A 14,283-nucleotide genomic window follows, 5' to 3' on the forward strand; every position below is an offset into this window, starting at 1 on the left:
TCTCTCTCTCTCTCTCTCTCTCAGCCAGGACCCTTCTAGAATTCTACTTTGTTTTCTACTTTGCTATCCCTGTGTGGTGACCTTAAACAAGTCATGCTCTGGGCTTCATTCCCCCCTATGCAAAATGAGGACAAGACCATCATGTGTGAATCAACAGCTCATCTTCTCACCACCCTTCCCCAGACCCCAGCACTGAGGTGAGAGGAACAGCTTTTCTTGTGCTACGCTGGAGAGTATCAATGACACAGCCGATCTCATCTTCAGGAACCTGGAGGGAGTGCACAGACAAGCCTACCTCCTGCTCCTGCCCCCTGCCCGAGCAGCCCTGGATGTCCTGGCCCACCTCCAGTGCAGGCTGCCCACCCCCAAGCCTGAGCGTACACTAGTTCCCTATTACAGGAGACGGGACTTCTCCATCCCACTCCCAACCACAGACAAACTCCAAAGAAATGCTCCCTCCCAGGGTCCCGGAAGGAACGGATTCCTGCACATGGGGAAACGGAGGCCTCTCACCACACACTCACCATGCTGGGCTGTGCTCCAGGCTCATCTCATCTGCAACCTGAGGCTCTAGCCTTGGTGGTGGTGGTGGGGTGTCCTCTGAGCCAGGTGGGCACACTGCCAGAAGACTGCCTGTGTGGTGGCTTTTCTAGGGACTCACTATGACCTGGGTACACAGAAGTCACACCCTTCTTCTCGTCCTGAACATGGGCGGGTCTGAACTGAAGGTACCCGATAACTTCACAGGGCATGTGTGGGGCCCTGGCCCCTATAATGGAGTCCTGGGCTTACTGAGCAGGAGGCCCCAGGACAGAAAAATCCAGGCCCAGATGTGCCCAGGCACATAGCACTACAGGACAAGGAGGCCTCCAGCTGGGCTCTAGGGTCCTGTCTGCCCACATAGTCCTGCACCCCAGCAGCAAAAGGCCTGGCTGGCCACCATTCCAAGTGTCATAAGCTGTGTGACTTTTCTGTAAGAGGGACATAAGCATTCAGGCAAGGCCCATAGGAATGCAGACAGTAGCCTTGGAGAAAGCTTTGAGACTTCTGGATAGGTTCTCCAGAATCCAGTCAGGGGACTCTTAGGTAAGAGGGACAGGGGAATTTCTCCCAGTGTCCGGAACTCTCTAGGTTGCTCTGTAAGTAACTACGAATTAAGAGACGCTCCACTTAAGAGATGAACCACACGACTTAGTCACAAATGTGCTGGAGGCTTCAGTTCCTCATTTGTCACATACATAGACTGCTTGAAAAGCCAAGGACGGGAGACGAGTCTGGGAGAGACCAAGACCTGACACCCGGCTGTCACTCAGAACCAAAGGGCACAGCTCCGCAAGTCTTTTATTTATTTAAACAGTCATGAAAATAAAAGTGAGATTTAATTCTTCCTTCGGAGCCCTGAGAAGGGAGTGCACTGCTGAAACTCATCCGGCTAGGAGGGTAGCCCCGGGTCAGAGCCCGGGCCCGGGGATGTGAGCCTCAACCAGGTGAGAGACGGCTCCAGCTGCAGGCAGGCAGGCACCGTGCATTGCTGAGGTCACATAGAAAATGTTGGGTCGGGGGTCTAAGCCCCAAGCACCAGGGTGTCTTCTGTGGGCAGGCGCGTCCACGAGTTCCAGCTCCACACGGCTTACATATGGACAGCAGAACCAGGATCCCTTGGCAGGATCAGGGACTCGTTCTGAAGCTCAGAAAAGTCTCTGCAAGCTCAGGGTGGGGGGTTACGGGAATGCTGGGAGTCTGGTGTTTCCTGATGGATCCTTGGAGGCCTGGCCTTCCTGCCTTCGCTGGAGAATATCAATGACACAGCTGATCTCATCTTCAGGAACCTGGAGGGAGTGTACAGCATGAACCGCCAGGCTGACTCTAGCCAGGGATGCCCAACTCCCTAAACCAGCTGTGATGCTGCCCATCCCCCCTCCCCCGCCCCTCAGGGACCTCAGTGCGCTTGCTGGGACCTCCATCCCAGCCAGGTCCTCACCAGCGCATGGTCAAAGTTGAATGTGCTGATGTAGTAAGCAGAGATGTCAACAGCTGCCAGGGGACCCGCGATCTGGGCCACAATCCCACATTCATCTGAGGGTTGGAGACATAGGTGGCTTACCTTAGATGCTGCGAAGACCCACAGGCTTGCCCCTCCCCCTCCACTGCCCCACCCGCCCCCCATACAGGGAGTGAGTGGTCCTCACCGAAGCCCAGGGGCTGTCCCCCAATGCGCACCATCCTCCACAGCTCCCCAGAAGAACTGGTCAGCAGGAGGTCACTGGGGAACCTAGGGAAGCAGTGGGTGATGGGAAAGGCACCTCACGCACCCCCATCGAGCCTGACCCCTAGGGCATGTCCTGCTAACCTCGGAACCTGACACCCCTCCTCTGCCTTCCCAGAGGCTGGCTGAGGGTCTGTACTCTATGGAGAATTAAGGAAGGAGTTACATACTTTTTCTGGATCTCTGCATCCATGACAATGGAGATGTAGCCCTCGATGAGGGAGAAAGCGAAGAACGGAATGGAAGTTGATTCAGGACCGCCCGAGGCTGCCTCCTTGGGGACACTGAAGAGGGATGATGACACATTTCCTGACGACCAGACCACAGAGGAGGAGCCGGAATGGACAGCTCTGGGAAGGCCCTTGAATCTCTACTTCATTGTGAGAGACCCTCTGATGTCCTGAGGGATGGGCCCTAATGGCCAGAGGCCACAGGCTTTGGACAGAGGGAGAGCCGGATCGGGCGTATATGGCTGGGAAGTGGTTCTGCCGACACCTCTGGCTGAGAGCTAACAGGCTGTCGAGGAACACTAAGGCACTGAGCATGACACAGAGTGACAGAGGGCAGAGATCACATGCACGCATGACCCACCTGTGGGAGTAGAAGAGGACATCGATGAGGGTGGTGGCGACAGCCGGCAGTGTCTCAGGGTCCAGTGTGAGGACACAAAAGCGGTTCTGTGGGCTCTGAATGGGATGCACCGTGGGACTGGGCCCTGCTCAGTAGACAGGGGCCAAAAGGTGAAAGGTTATCTTGGACTGGAGCGACCCCTAGTGGCAGATCAGGGAAAGGCTACCCCATCTCATACATTGAGAGTGTTTTGCACCCTTTTAAAAGACAAGCCCTCCTGTGGGAAAAGGTTCCACTTAAATCTGGGTGTTGGCGGGCAGACCTCACCGTGCTGGGTTTGGGGAAAGCCATTGCTGGAATCGTCTCTGGTAACAGGCACAGGCTCCCCGCCTACTTCACGGTAGATTCGGAACTCCCGGGCCAGTGTGTGGATCACCACAGACAGGTCCTGCTCCCGCACCTGGGTCAAGGCAAAGGACACACATATGCAACACCAGGTCCCTCTGTTTATGACCTGCATCAGCACCTGCCCAAAACCCACCAGGATGAAGTCTGTCTGGTACGTGGACAACATCAGAACAGACACATGGTGTTCAGCCAGCGGGGCAATGACAGACCGGGCAATCTTGGTTACTCCAGCAGCCTGTACCACCGAGCCACTATGAGATACGTTCATCACCAGCCATGTGGCCTCAGCCACTTGCAGGAACTCAGACGAGGGTAGCTCTGTGGGTAGGAAGTACATGCCTGGTTAGTTAGCTCTCTCCGCCTCTCAGTTTCTTGTCTCAACCTTGCCTATCGGATCTGTTTCCTGATAGACTCGGAGCTCAGGGCCGTTTCCTATCATTTCTGCCTCCGTGTGCATCATGCGGACATTCTCAGTGAGCTTTACTGCTCCAAAATCACAACTAGATTCAAGGCCCAGATTTTTCTTTTCTTTTTTTCTTTCTTTTTTTTTTTTTTTTTTATTTACCATTTTGCTGTGTGAGACAAGTGTGTTTTGGGGGCGTTTTGATTGTTTGTTTGCTTTGAGACAGTGCCTTTACAATGTAGATTAAGCTGAGTTTTAACTTAAACTGATTTTATTGCCACAGCCTCCTATGTGCTGGGATTACAAACACCGTTTAGTCTGTTTCCTATCTGCAAAATGGACTTCATGGGCTTCAAAGCACCACCAGAGGGCGCCCGGGGATCAACGGATGGGAAAGCTCCCTCGCAGACAGATTTCCCTACAGAACAGGGAATCTAAGCCCTTTGGGAGGGAGGTTTGGTCACACTCTAGGTGGCTAGCTTGAGACTCCGGGCCTTAGAGGATGGGGCAAGCAAGCAGACATGGGAGCCAGAAGTCATTTCCTCAGTCCCAGTCCTGAACAGGGACAAGGGCCAGGGTAGCTGTTGTTCACCCAGACTCAGCCAGGAGGCCCCGGACCCTGCTCTGGGCTTGCTGCCTGCCCCTGCATTCCTTCCCTAACTCTCAGACGCCTAGGCTTCCCAAGCCAGCAAGGGAGGAGCTGGCTTTCACTGGGGAGACAAGTCCAAGAAGAAATATTGTTCAGGGGTAAAACAGCTGCAGGAATTCCCTTATTCTCCCCTAAAACTGCGAGACACCACCGCCACCTATGCTGGCCTGGGACTCATATCCAGCTTCGTGTGGGTTTTAAGTTTATAAAACTCTCACAAATACTGTCAAACGGTCACGACTCCATCCCACACAGGAGTACTTCAGTGAGTAATAGAAGATTTGAACCCGGACCTATATTCCCTTGAGGTCTAAGCTCTCTGGGAAGCTGGATTCCTAAACTTTGTAAGACTATTGCTTAGAGGCGAACAAGGAGCCAGTTCCCACCTTTAAAGCCCTCCTCATCCACCATGAGAGTGTAATCTTCCGGAGTCTCAGTCAGGCTGAAGAACTTGCACCTGGAAGGAGGGGAGGGGTGGGAAGGCTTTCAGCCTGGAGTGATGGGATGGAGACAGCAAGTGAACTCTGTTCCAGCAGCGTTAAAGGACCCCCCCACCAGGAGCCTTCCGGACCGGCACTCAGGCCTCACTTTCTTCCCTGGATCAATGAGTCTTGATCCCATATTTGGGATCTCCCTCCATTCCACACCCTAGAAGTGTCAGGCTTTGGGTCCTCCTGGACAACTCTCAAAGTTAACGTGAGGCGCGTCTGAGAAGGGGCTACCGCCTGCCAAGGAACAAATGCCCCCACGACACTGCCTACTCCAGGCGGTTTGCACCTTGACAAGCCCTGGGAGGGGGCCCCTCCGGGCCGGATAGGCGGCGTCCCAGAAAGGGTAAGGCCCAGGCTGGATGATGGCCAGAGTGGCTAGCGTCCCCACCCGGTACCCGCTGCTTCGCGGCGACTCTAGTCCTCCGCCCCTGGCCCAGAGGGGCAGAGGAGCCTCCACCCGCCCGACCTGCGCTCGTGAACCCGGGTGCGCACCGGCTGCGACAGGGCAGGAAGAGCAGCTTGATGAGCGGGTGGGTGTAGAGCCAGAGGCCCGGACGGGCAATGCTCAGGACTCGCACCCGGTGCTCTAGGATGTGAAGTTCCATCGCAGATCCCTCAGCCCCGGCCTGGCCGCCGCCGAGACCTAGGCAGGAGGTGATGCGGTGGCGCCGGGCTTAAAGAAGCACCGCCCGCTACCGGTCCGCCCAGCCAGGGATCCACTCTTCGGAGGCCACGCCCCACAGCCACTGTGAAGTGGCCACGCCTCCTCCTGAGCCCTGCCTACCCGGCGCTGCGGGCTGCCTTCAAACTCCGCCAAAGCCACTCTCCTAGCCTTAGCCTGAGGATCATGGTCGGCCCTCACCCATCTGAGGCCTCCAGGACACGCCCCAGACACGCCCTTTCCGCTGGACGCCCGCTGTGTTGGGTTTGGGAACGTGCTGGAAGCTCCTGGTCCCCTCCCTGTCTATCCTCCAGGCTCGCACGTGGGCTTTATGGTTAAAGCCGCTAAGACGCGGAGCCTGGCCATGGTAGTGTGCATCTTTAATCCCAGCACTAGGGAGGCAGAGGCAGGCAGATCTCTGTAAGTTCGAGGCCAGACTAGTCTACAGAGTGACTTCCAGGACAGCTAGAACTACAAAGAAAAACCCTGTCTGGACACCAGTCCCCACCCCACAAAAAGTGGTGCAGGAAGGCCGGAAACCGGGCTGGAGCTCTGTTGGGGCCAGAGCTGTCCACAAGTCTCCGGAGTGGGGAAGTTAGGCTGGAGACCCGCGGAGCCTTATTATCTTCCTTTTATTGCCGGGAGTAGGGGATAGGGACTGCAGAGCTGACAAGGACAAACACACCAGAAGAGGGTGTCAGATCTCATTTCAGATGGTTGTGAGCCACCATGCAGTTGCTGGGATTTGAACTCAGGACCTTTAGAAGATTAGTCAGTGCTCTTGACCGCTGAGCCATCTCTCCAGCCCCTACCCCTAGACTCTTATTCCAGGGACAACCCCAAGTACCTGAGGTGAGAATGCCCAGGGCTCAGACACCGAGGGGACAGGCCATAGTATTTGAGGTTCCCTGGGTATTCAAACCAGAGACTTGAGCCCTGTTGAAGTTTTCTTAAAGCGTCTCATCATTAGCAGAACTCAACTGGCCTGAACACATCTAAATTAGCTACAGATCCAAAAAGGCCCCCAAGCACTGGCAGACACCCCAGTGATCAAGGTTTAAGAAAACCCCAAGGCTGAGCAGGAACGAGCAAGCAGAGGTTGATTTCACGGCAGGATGGGGCATGCTCCAAAGGGCCCTTGCTTGACCCAGACACTCGGCTTCAGGTTGGAGACTTTGAACAAGGTAGTTTAAAGCAGGCTCTGGGTGTGATCAAGACCCAGCAGGCCCACGCAGGACTTGATGATCCAGACCCTGCATCACAGGCAGACGGAAGCTGGGCTCAGTCCTGTTCCTGGCTTTGCCAGCTCCAGATAATTCTCATGGAACAGTGTGCAGCCACCACATCCTGGCCTGTCCCCTGGAGAACTGACGGGGTGTGGGGGGTGCTTTTCAAAGGCTGAGCCCATTTCACCACGGCAAGTGTGGACAGAGTAGGAAACCACAGGGGTAAGAGGCAGGAGGCAGAGAGTATGCAAGCTGCCCAGAGTCTCTGGTAACTGTTCACTTCTCCAGCCTCAGTATCCCCAGCTGTACCAGGATGACACGTGCTAGGCCCAGGTAACGCCTAAAAGCTCCCTGTGAATCTGTCCCTCCCTCCCTGTTCCTTGCTATGGTCTGGCCCAGCTTGGTTTCAGGCCAGGAACAACCACTATTGTTTGACTGGAAAAGCTGCTTCCTCAGCAGAAGGGGGGCCCTCTCCCACGGACACCCTGTTCTCGTCACCGCCAGTTATCAGGTTGTCACTGAGCACCTGCCTGACCCTCGACGGCCCTCTGCTCACTTGGGTGAGGGGCTTGGGTGCGAATGTGGCACTTGGAGGAGGAGGAGGAGGACATAGAATCCCTCTTATGTCAGGAATAAGCCCAGCCTGGCATGTGGACCGTGTCAGCAAACGGAAAGTAGCACTTTATCCAGGAGGCCAACTTCCCTCCCCTGCCTTTCTCTGGTGGAGGCTTGTGTCAGGCGCCTGCAGTATCTTGCCCTGGCGGCAGCCCCTGATACTGTGTGAGTGCTCACAAGCTAACTGGGATCTGAAGTGAGCTCATCTCACTATGGCAAGTGTGGACAGAGTGGACAGTCACAGGGCTGAAGAAGAGGTGGCAGAGAACGTGAAGCTGCCCTGAACCTCAGGTAACCGTTCTCCTCTCCAGCCTCAGCATCCCCAGCTGTACCAGGGCGATGCGGCCTAGGCCCAGGCCATCCCAAGTCTGTTTCTCCCTGTCCCTTGCTATGGCCCCTTGGAGCCTTTAGCTACCTCTTCAGGATCTTACCCCAACCCCAATAAAGCTGCACAGACCAAGGCCCTGGGGACTACTTCCCATTCTGCCCCAGTGGTGGGCTTCAGCCTGGACTGACTCATCTGTGTCCGAAGGTGAACATGCAAGAAAGATGGGTCGAGAGAGAAGAGCCAAGAACAGCAACTGGCTCTGGACTCTGTGTCCCCTGTATGTTTCGGAGGGGCTCCCAGGATGAAGGGCGACATCCCTTTGGGTCCCTAACTGTACACCAGCTCTATACACAAGCCTGTTTATTTTCGTACAAAACCGTATTTCTATTTTACACAAAGAGTACCCCACCGCTTCCCCGCATGGCAGCACCCTACCCCTGGGGAACACCCCCCAGAAGGATGGGGCTGAGACCCAACCCCTTGGGCCATAGCTTCTGCCTGTGCTGGCTGGACCAGCTCAACTCAAGAGAAAATAAATAAGGAGGCTCAGGCAGAACCTGTACTGGACCAGCCAGATCCTATCCCAGCCAGTGCCACGCAGCCGGCTCCTCAGGCAGAGGACCTGGAGTGTCGTCAGTCTTTGAACCGTGTCAGACGTGAGAAGACCTCCGTGGAGGCCTGAGCTCCCGGGGTTACAAGTAGGTGTCCTCACTCTCCTGGGAGGTCAGGCTCTCCTGGGAATGGTGGCAGGCTAAGTTCTGAGGAGTAGAGTCCTGAGGGACCGGGTCTTGGGAGGCTGGGTCCTTTCGGGGCACATCCTGAGGAGGACATGCATCTCCTGAAGCAGTCACCACTGTGGCTTGACTGAGGCCTGGGGACTTGTCCAGTTGCCCACTGGTCTTTGTCCGCTTCTGCTCCTTCTGGACCTGCTTGTGTGGCTTAGCCTTGGAGCTGAGGAGGGTTGCATCGGGGGGTAGGCGGATGGATGGTGAAGGTTGCAGGGCAGGTCGGGGACCAGGCTCTGCATCCAGGATGGCCTTGGCACCATGCATCCTGGGCGGGGAGCGGCACTCCAGCTCCCCACGCGTCTCCTGCCAGCGCCGCAGCTGGATGAGGTGCTCCCGCTCGATCTGGCGCTCCGTCACAGGCAGCTCTATCACCTTTGGGGCAATGAGGAACAGTGAGCAGCGGGAGGGTGACCTTTCCCTCTGCTTTCCTGCCCACCAGCATCCATCCCTTATCTGTCTGTTAAAGGGAGGATAGAATTGTGGTCTGAGTGCCAAACATGAGAGCCACGGTCTCAGAAGAGACAGCTACCTACAGACCACACCCCCTCTCTCCTTACATCTAGGACAGGAGGAAGGGCAGGGCTAACATGGGCAACCCCACTCCTTTATTTATTTATTTATTTATTTATTTATTTATTATTTATTATTTTTATTTATTTATTTATTTATTTATTTATTTATTTATTTATTTATTTATTTATTATGTTTAAGTACACTGTAGCTGTCCTCAGACATTCCAGAAGAGGGCATCAGATCTTGTTATGGATGGTTGTGAGCCACCATGTGGTTGCTGGGATTTGAACTCCAGACCTTCAGAAGAGCAGTCGGGTGCTCTTACCCACTGAGCCATCTCACCAGCCCGGGCAACCCCACTCTTAGCCAGTATGTCACCTACTGACTAGGGCAGCCTGGCTCCAGTTCCAGTCCTATCACTTTTTAGCTGGTGACAAAGGAAAGTCACTTTGAAATTTTGCCTCTTTGAGCCCTACTTCCTCAAGTGTAAAATGGGGTCAGTGCTGGAAGCTGGCATAAATGACCTTGTATGTCTGCCCCTGCTACATACACTATCATGAGCCTGGCCGTGGTTCCCACAGAAGCTTGCCATGTATGGATCTCTTAATGTGTAGCCTCTGAAAAACAAGTATCCAAGAAGAAAACTGAGGGGGCTGTAGGTCACAGCTCTGCTCTGTTCCCAGAGTGGAGTAGCCTAGCTAGTGGGGACACTGCACAGTGCTTCTTACTCTGTCCCCCTCACCTGACCTGGCCTGACAAATCAACCCTTGGGGCAGGGCCATACAAAGTCAACTGCCAGCTCCCTGTCCGTCCCTCCCTCCCTCCCTCCCTCCCTCCCTCCCACAGCAGGTGGGAGACCGGTCCGCACCTCCTGAACCAGGAAGGCTTCCTGCATGATCTTGGGGCTGAGGCTCCGCAGCTGCTCAATGGTTTCATACTGGCCCTGGCAGGCTTTGAGCTTCTCTGGGGAGCCTAGTGCATGCTTCAGCAGTACCAGCCCCACACGGAAGATGATCTTGACTCCTGGGGGGTGGGGAAGGGGAGATGATGAGTCCAAGGAGGCTTGGGGCTTCTTTTGCACCCCCCACAATCCACCATAGTCTGGTACCTTCACAAAAGAACATGTCCCAAACTCGCAGCACAGAGCTCCAGGGCAGCGTGCGGGCAAAAGCACACATGAACCACTCTGTCATGTACAGCAGGGGGTCGATCTTCTGGCGGCTAAGGTGCTTGTGAGCCACAGGGGACACCTTCTGTAGCAGTGAGAAGAGGATCTCGCCATCCAGCTGGATTGCCTCCTGAAGAGACATCAAGGCCACAGAGCCATGACCACAGCCCCCTGTGAGCTCCTAGTACTGGGCCAACATTGAGTAATTCATCAGGTAGCCAGAGCCTATAGAGCACTGGCAGACAGACAAACAGACCAGACACAGACAGTCCCTCGGGAAGACTAAAACAGTCTGTGGACACAGAATGGGAGAGGGACAATGGGGCTGAGTGTCCCAAACACGGAAAGAATGGGAACTCCTGCTTGTCAAGGTCAAGGAAAGCTCCACGCATGGGGTGAAGGTTGAGGGAAAGGCATTCTGGTGGGACAGAGTGAAGCTTCAACAAGCTCTTATGCCAAAGTCAAGGAGGCCTGGTCAGGAGCCCTGAAGCACAGATGGAGGTGAGTGTGTAACTGGTACATGAGTGGCTTCTATCAGGCCTTGGGGCTTTAGCCTGGGGTGGCTATGGGTGAAGGGGGAGGGCCTTGGAGCAGTCACAGAAGGCTTTCAGCCTGGAGCATCTCAGGCTATGTAGGTACTCACCAGTTTCTCACTGTAGTAGCCAGGCAGGTACTTCTCACAGACTTGTACCAGACACCAGAAGGCTTGCTGTGGGTGAGAGAGACGTGAGCCCTTGAGGCTGGGATCGGGTCTCAGTGCCCACCCGCCCACCCACCCAGGTCCTCGGTACCTCAGCAGGCATGTGCATGAGGAGCACAGCAGCGATGGGTGCCTGAGCCTGGCAGTAGCCCTCCTCAGGGCGGTACAGTGTGTAGGCCTTCAGCACACGGAACAGGTCCTGCTGGCTATGAAGAGGACAAGCAGGATAGGAAGGCAGGAGTTCACTACCGCCCATCACCTCTCCTGTACTCCAATGAGCGTCTACAGACCTGCCTCTGAACCTCCCCTTCCCGGAAAAGGATGTGCTTGTAGTCACCAATGGGTCAGTTTCCGACCTGTGACCCAATGACAGGATTCAAACAGAAAGCAAGGATTGGACTAGGGCTGGATGCCGGACAGAGACAGACTGAGGAAGGGCTAGAAAGGACCACCCTGCCGGGTACTTCTGCCCTTGCCCAATACATCACTCTGCTCCTGTCTGTCCACCAACCTCACTTACTACATCAAGGAGGCCTGACCAGGGAAATTCTAACAGCCTGGAGAATAAATCATGCAAGCAGCCGCAAGAGTCAAAAGTGGGTCAGCACACTGCCAGCCCACAGAAGGTAAAAGGCAGCTTCGCACCCATGCGGCCAAGCTCACTGTACCTTTCCTGACAGCCCAAGAGACAGCTTAGAGCCACCTTCCAGCCCACACACTTAGCCTGCTTACCCATGGCCTCCTCGGGACACGAACATCTCATGGAAAGGGAACTGCCGGTGCAGGTCACGCTCAATCACATCTAGCCACTTGGGGTCCCCAGGAGACATGTCCAGCTCCTGGAAGCAAGGGCATAATGTCAAGAAGCCGTGAGGAGCACCCTTGGTAGGAGGTAACTGTCTCAGGGACCGGATTAGTCACCAATGGCCCCCAATCTCATCATAGAACCAGGACTTCCTGAAGACATGTAACCCACAGAGGCAACCACGGCAGGACCGTGGGAAGCCTGAGAGGGATCCTAACTCCTGGAAGTCTTAGGAGCAAGGATCAACCCCAGCTGTGGCCAGAACCACAGTAGTCAGGGCTCAGTTTATCCAGGATAATGTCTTGTCCTTCAGAAGGCTTTTTCTCAACAAGACCTACAGGTGTTACCAATGCTTGGAGCCAGACACAGAACTGGGTAACCAACACATCTGGGACTTGCTGGCCCTTTCCCTACCTCAAACAGATCCCATTATTACACTCTGTTCAGAGACAAGAGAACTAAAGGGTTAAATCAAAGTCTTTTACCCAAGGCCTCCTGACTAGAAAAATGGAGCTGGGACTTGAGACCCAGCTGCTCTGCTGCCTGCATCCTGTGTTGCAGGTGTCACCTGCTCAGGAAGGGAGTGTGACATCTGTCAGGTGTTACATGCTTGTCCAGGTACTAGGGTTCATCAGCATCCTACCAGACATCTCAGGGGTGGCCAGTTCCTTTCTGAACACTATTCTACACACATACAAAGCTCTGTGCTATTGTCATGGCAGTGATGGCACAAGCCTTTAATCCTGGAACTTAGAAAACAGAGTATCTCTGAGTTCAAGGCTACAGAGTGAGTTCCAGGACAGCCAAGTCTACACAGAGAAACCTTGTCTCAGAAAACAAAAAACAAACAAGCCCTCCCCCCACGCCTCCCCTACAAAAAAACAACCACTCCTCCAACACAAAACAAAGTTCTGTGCTTCCTTGCACCGAGGATACACTCCTCGACAGTGCCCAACCCCCTGTAGGCTAGCCACTCACAGCCTCCCCTCTCATGTCTGAGCCTTCTGGACTCTGGGTGGAGCACCTATTCCTGAACTGCCAACTCTGACCAGGATGGAGTCCATTGGAATACAGGAGACAGAGCTACTAGAAGGAAGATTCTAGAGTCAAGAAGTTGCTCTTGTGGGACCTGTCCTTGGGGCTATGTGGGAATATCCAATCATCCTGATTCATAGCTATCTCTACCCAAGTGTCGTCAAGTGTTGTCACCTAACCACATTCTCTGTCCCCAGGCCCAAGTGCTGCCAACAAATAGCTTGAGCCTCTCCAGGTCAACAGTGTAAACTCCAGACTGCCCTGCCCTGCCCTGCCCCTGCACACTCTTCACAGACAACAGGTCTGGCCAGAGAGAAGTTATTCTCTGAAGTATGAAGGATATCAACAAAGTCCTGGTGGCTGGCAGCTCTGTCTCACTGCCTATCATTAGTTCCAACACTCTGGGGGAAGCCCTGATGCCTGGGCCAAGTCTGGCGGGTAAGCTGGGGCAACCCCAGGGAAGCCAACTGTGTCCATGGTATTCTCCGGGGGAACAGGCTTAGTCGCTCAGCTTAGTAAATTGAAGAATACTGTACCATGCCAGCCATGGGGAGATGGATAGGGAAAGGGATACAGAAGACATGGTCTCTGACCGTTGACTGACTGCTTCTGACCCCAAGTGGCCCTGAAGACCACCTAGTGGATCATGTCTAAGTTAGGCTGAGAGACAGAATACAGGGTATAAGATGGGGGACAAGAAATGTGAAAGCTTTTGTGGGCCTAACACACAGCCCCCGAAAGGCTACAGCACACATTCAACGCATCAACCGGGGAAGTAGTCGGGGGTGGGGGGTGGGGTCAACTTCCTGATGACCAAGAGCTATTTACAAATGCACTGTGCTCAACCATGAAAGCAAAGTCGACTAACTGTTGAGAGAAGGGCTAGAGTAAGGTGGCAGAACTGTAATGGAGACTATTCTACTGGGGCCTGCTAAGGGCAGAGCCTTAGTGAACAACAGTTTCCAGTAGACATGGTCCACGGACTGGGACAATGTGGTTCTTGAGCAGCCAGGCCTGTGAACAGAGATCCTATCAGTTGTCCATCTTACTGATGTCTAGATAGTACATGGGGGATCCACAGCCAGGGGAGATGCTCAACCCAGAGATACAACAGGTTGGTGAAGAAAGAAAGGAAAACTCACATCAAACTTTCCAGGGTTTTGCTGAAGTTTCACCTTGCCTCCTGACAGGTACTGCCAAGCCCGTCCCCGCAGAGAAGGTGGGATGCCCTTCTGGCATCGGAGACGAATCTGAAAGTCAAAACAACAGCTGTGCTCATGCACCCACCCGGCAGTGCCTCTGCTGAGGCCTGGTGGGCCTGCGGTGAGCCTACCCATAAGAGCAGAAAGGGAAGAACTGAGGGTTTTCTGCCCTGCACGGCAGAGCCCACGGGGAGGATGGGGACTGCAATTAGACATGCTGCCACCAGGAGATGGCAGAGTGCTTATTCTCTAATGACAATGCAGGCATTCCAGAGGTAGACCACAGAACTCTGGGTTCCAGAATTATAGCCAACCCTTAGTATCCATGGGAGATGAGTTCTGGGATCCTTGCAGACAGCAAACTTTCCTCGTACAAAGAAGTATAATGGTGTGTGCTGTCAGATCTCAAAGAAACCAGGACAGGCAGTTAACTGTGATGCTATTAGCCCACCAAT

At 54.4% G+C, this 14,283-nt stretch overlaps 2 protein-coding genes across 2 annotated transcripts in view; both read right to left on the reverse strand.

Annotated features, from left to right (window-relative positions):
- Positions 1 to 1,418: 1,418 nt before the first annotated feature.
- Positions 1,419 to 5,454, reverse strand: Castor1 (cytosolic arginine sensor for mTORC1 subunit 1). The gene is made up of 9 exons (XM_021211192.2): positions 5,280 to 5,454; positions 4,683 to 4,753; positions 3,378 to 3,562; positions 3,164 to 3,296; positions 2,858 to 2,981; positions 2,437 to 2,550; positions 2,190 to 2,272; positions 1,982 to 2,076; positions 1,419 to 1,829 (listed from the first exon to the last, which is right to left on the reverse strand). The coding sequence occupies exons 1-9, from the start codon at positions 5,390 to 5,392 to the stop codon at positions 1,722 to 1,724; spliced, it is 1,026 nt and encodes a 341-aa protein (XP_021066851.1). The 5' UTR covers positions 5,393 to 5,454; the 3' UTR covers positions 1,419 to 1,721.
- Positions 5,455 to 7,962: 2,508 nt separating this feature from the next.
- Tbc1d10a (TBC1 domain family member 10A) overlaps positions 7,963 to 14,283 on the reverse strand; it is a 29,636-nt gene continuing 23,315 nt past the window's right edge. Inside the window, exons 3-9 of the mRNA XM_021210562.1 lie at positions 13,769 to 13,876; positions 11,519 to 11,625; positions 10,878 to 10,992; positions 10,730 to 10,795; positions 10,027 to 10,216; positions 9,787 to 9,941; positions 7,963 to 8,777 (exon numbers count right to left, since the gene is read on the reverse strand). Coding sequence (XP_021066221.1) covers positions 8,310 to 8,777; positions 9,787 to 9,941; positions 10,027 to 10,216; positions 10,730 to 10,795; positions 10,878 to 10,992; positions 11,519 to 11,625; positions 13,769 to 13,876 — 1,209 coding nt within the window. The 3' untranslated portion in view covers positions 7,963 to 8,309. The remainder of the gene's footprint in view (positions 8,778 to 9,786; positions 9,942 to 10,026; positions 10,217 to 10,729; positions 10,796 to 10,877; positions 10,993 to 11,518; positions 11,626 to 13,768; positions 13,877 to 14,283) is intronic.

The sequence above is a fragment of the Mus pahari genome, chromosome 13 (genome assembly GCF_900095145.1).
Source record: "Mus pahari chromosome 13, PAHARI_EIJ_v1.1, whole genome shotgun sequence".
In the NCBI taxonomy this organism is placed as follows: domain Eukaryota; kingdom Metazoa; phylum Chordata; class Mammalia; order Rodentia; family Muridae; genus Mus; species Mus pahari.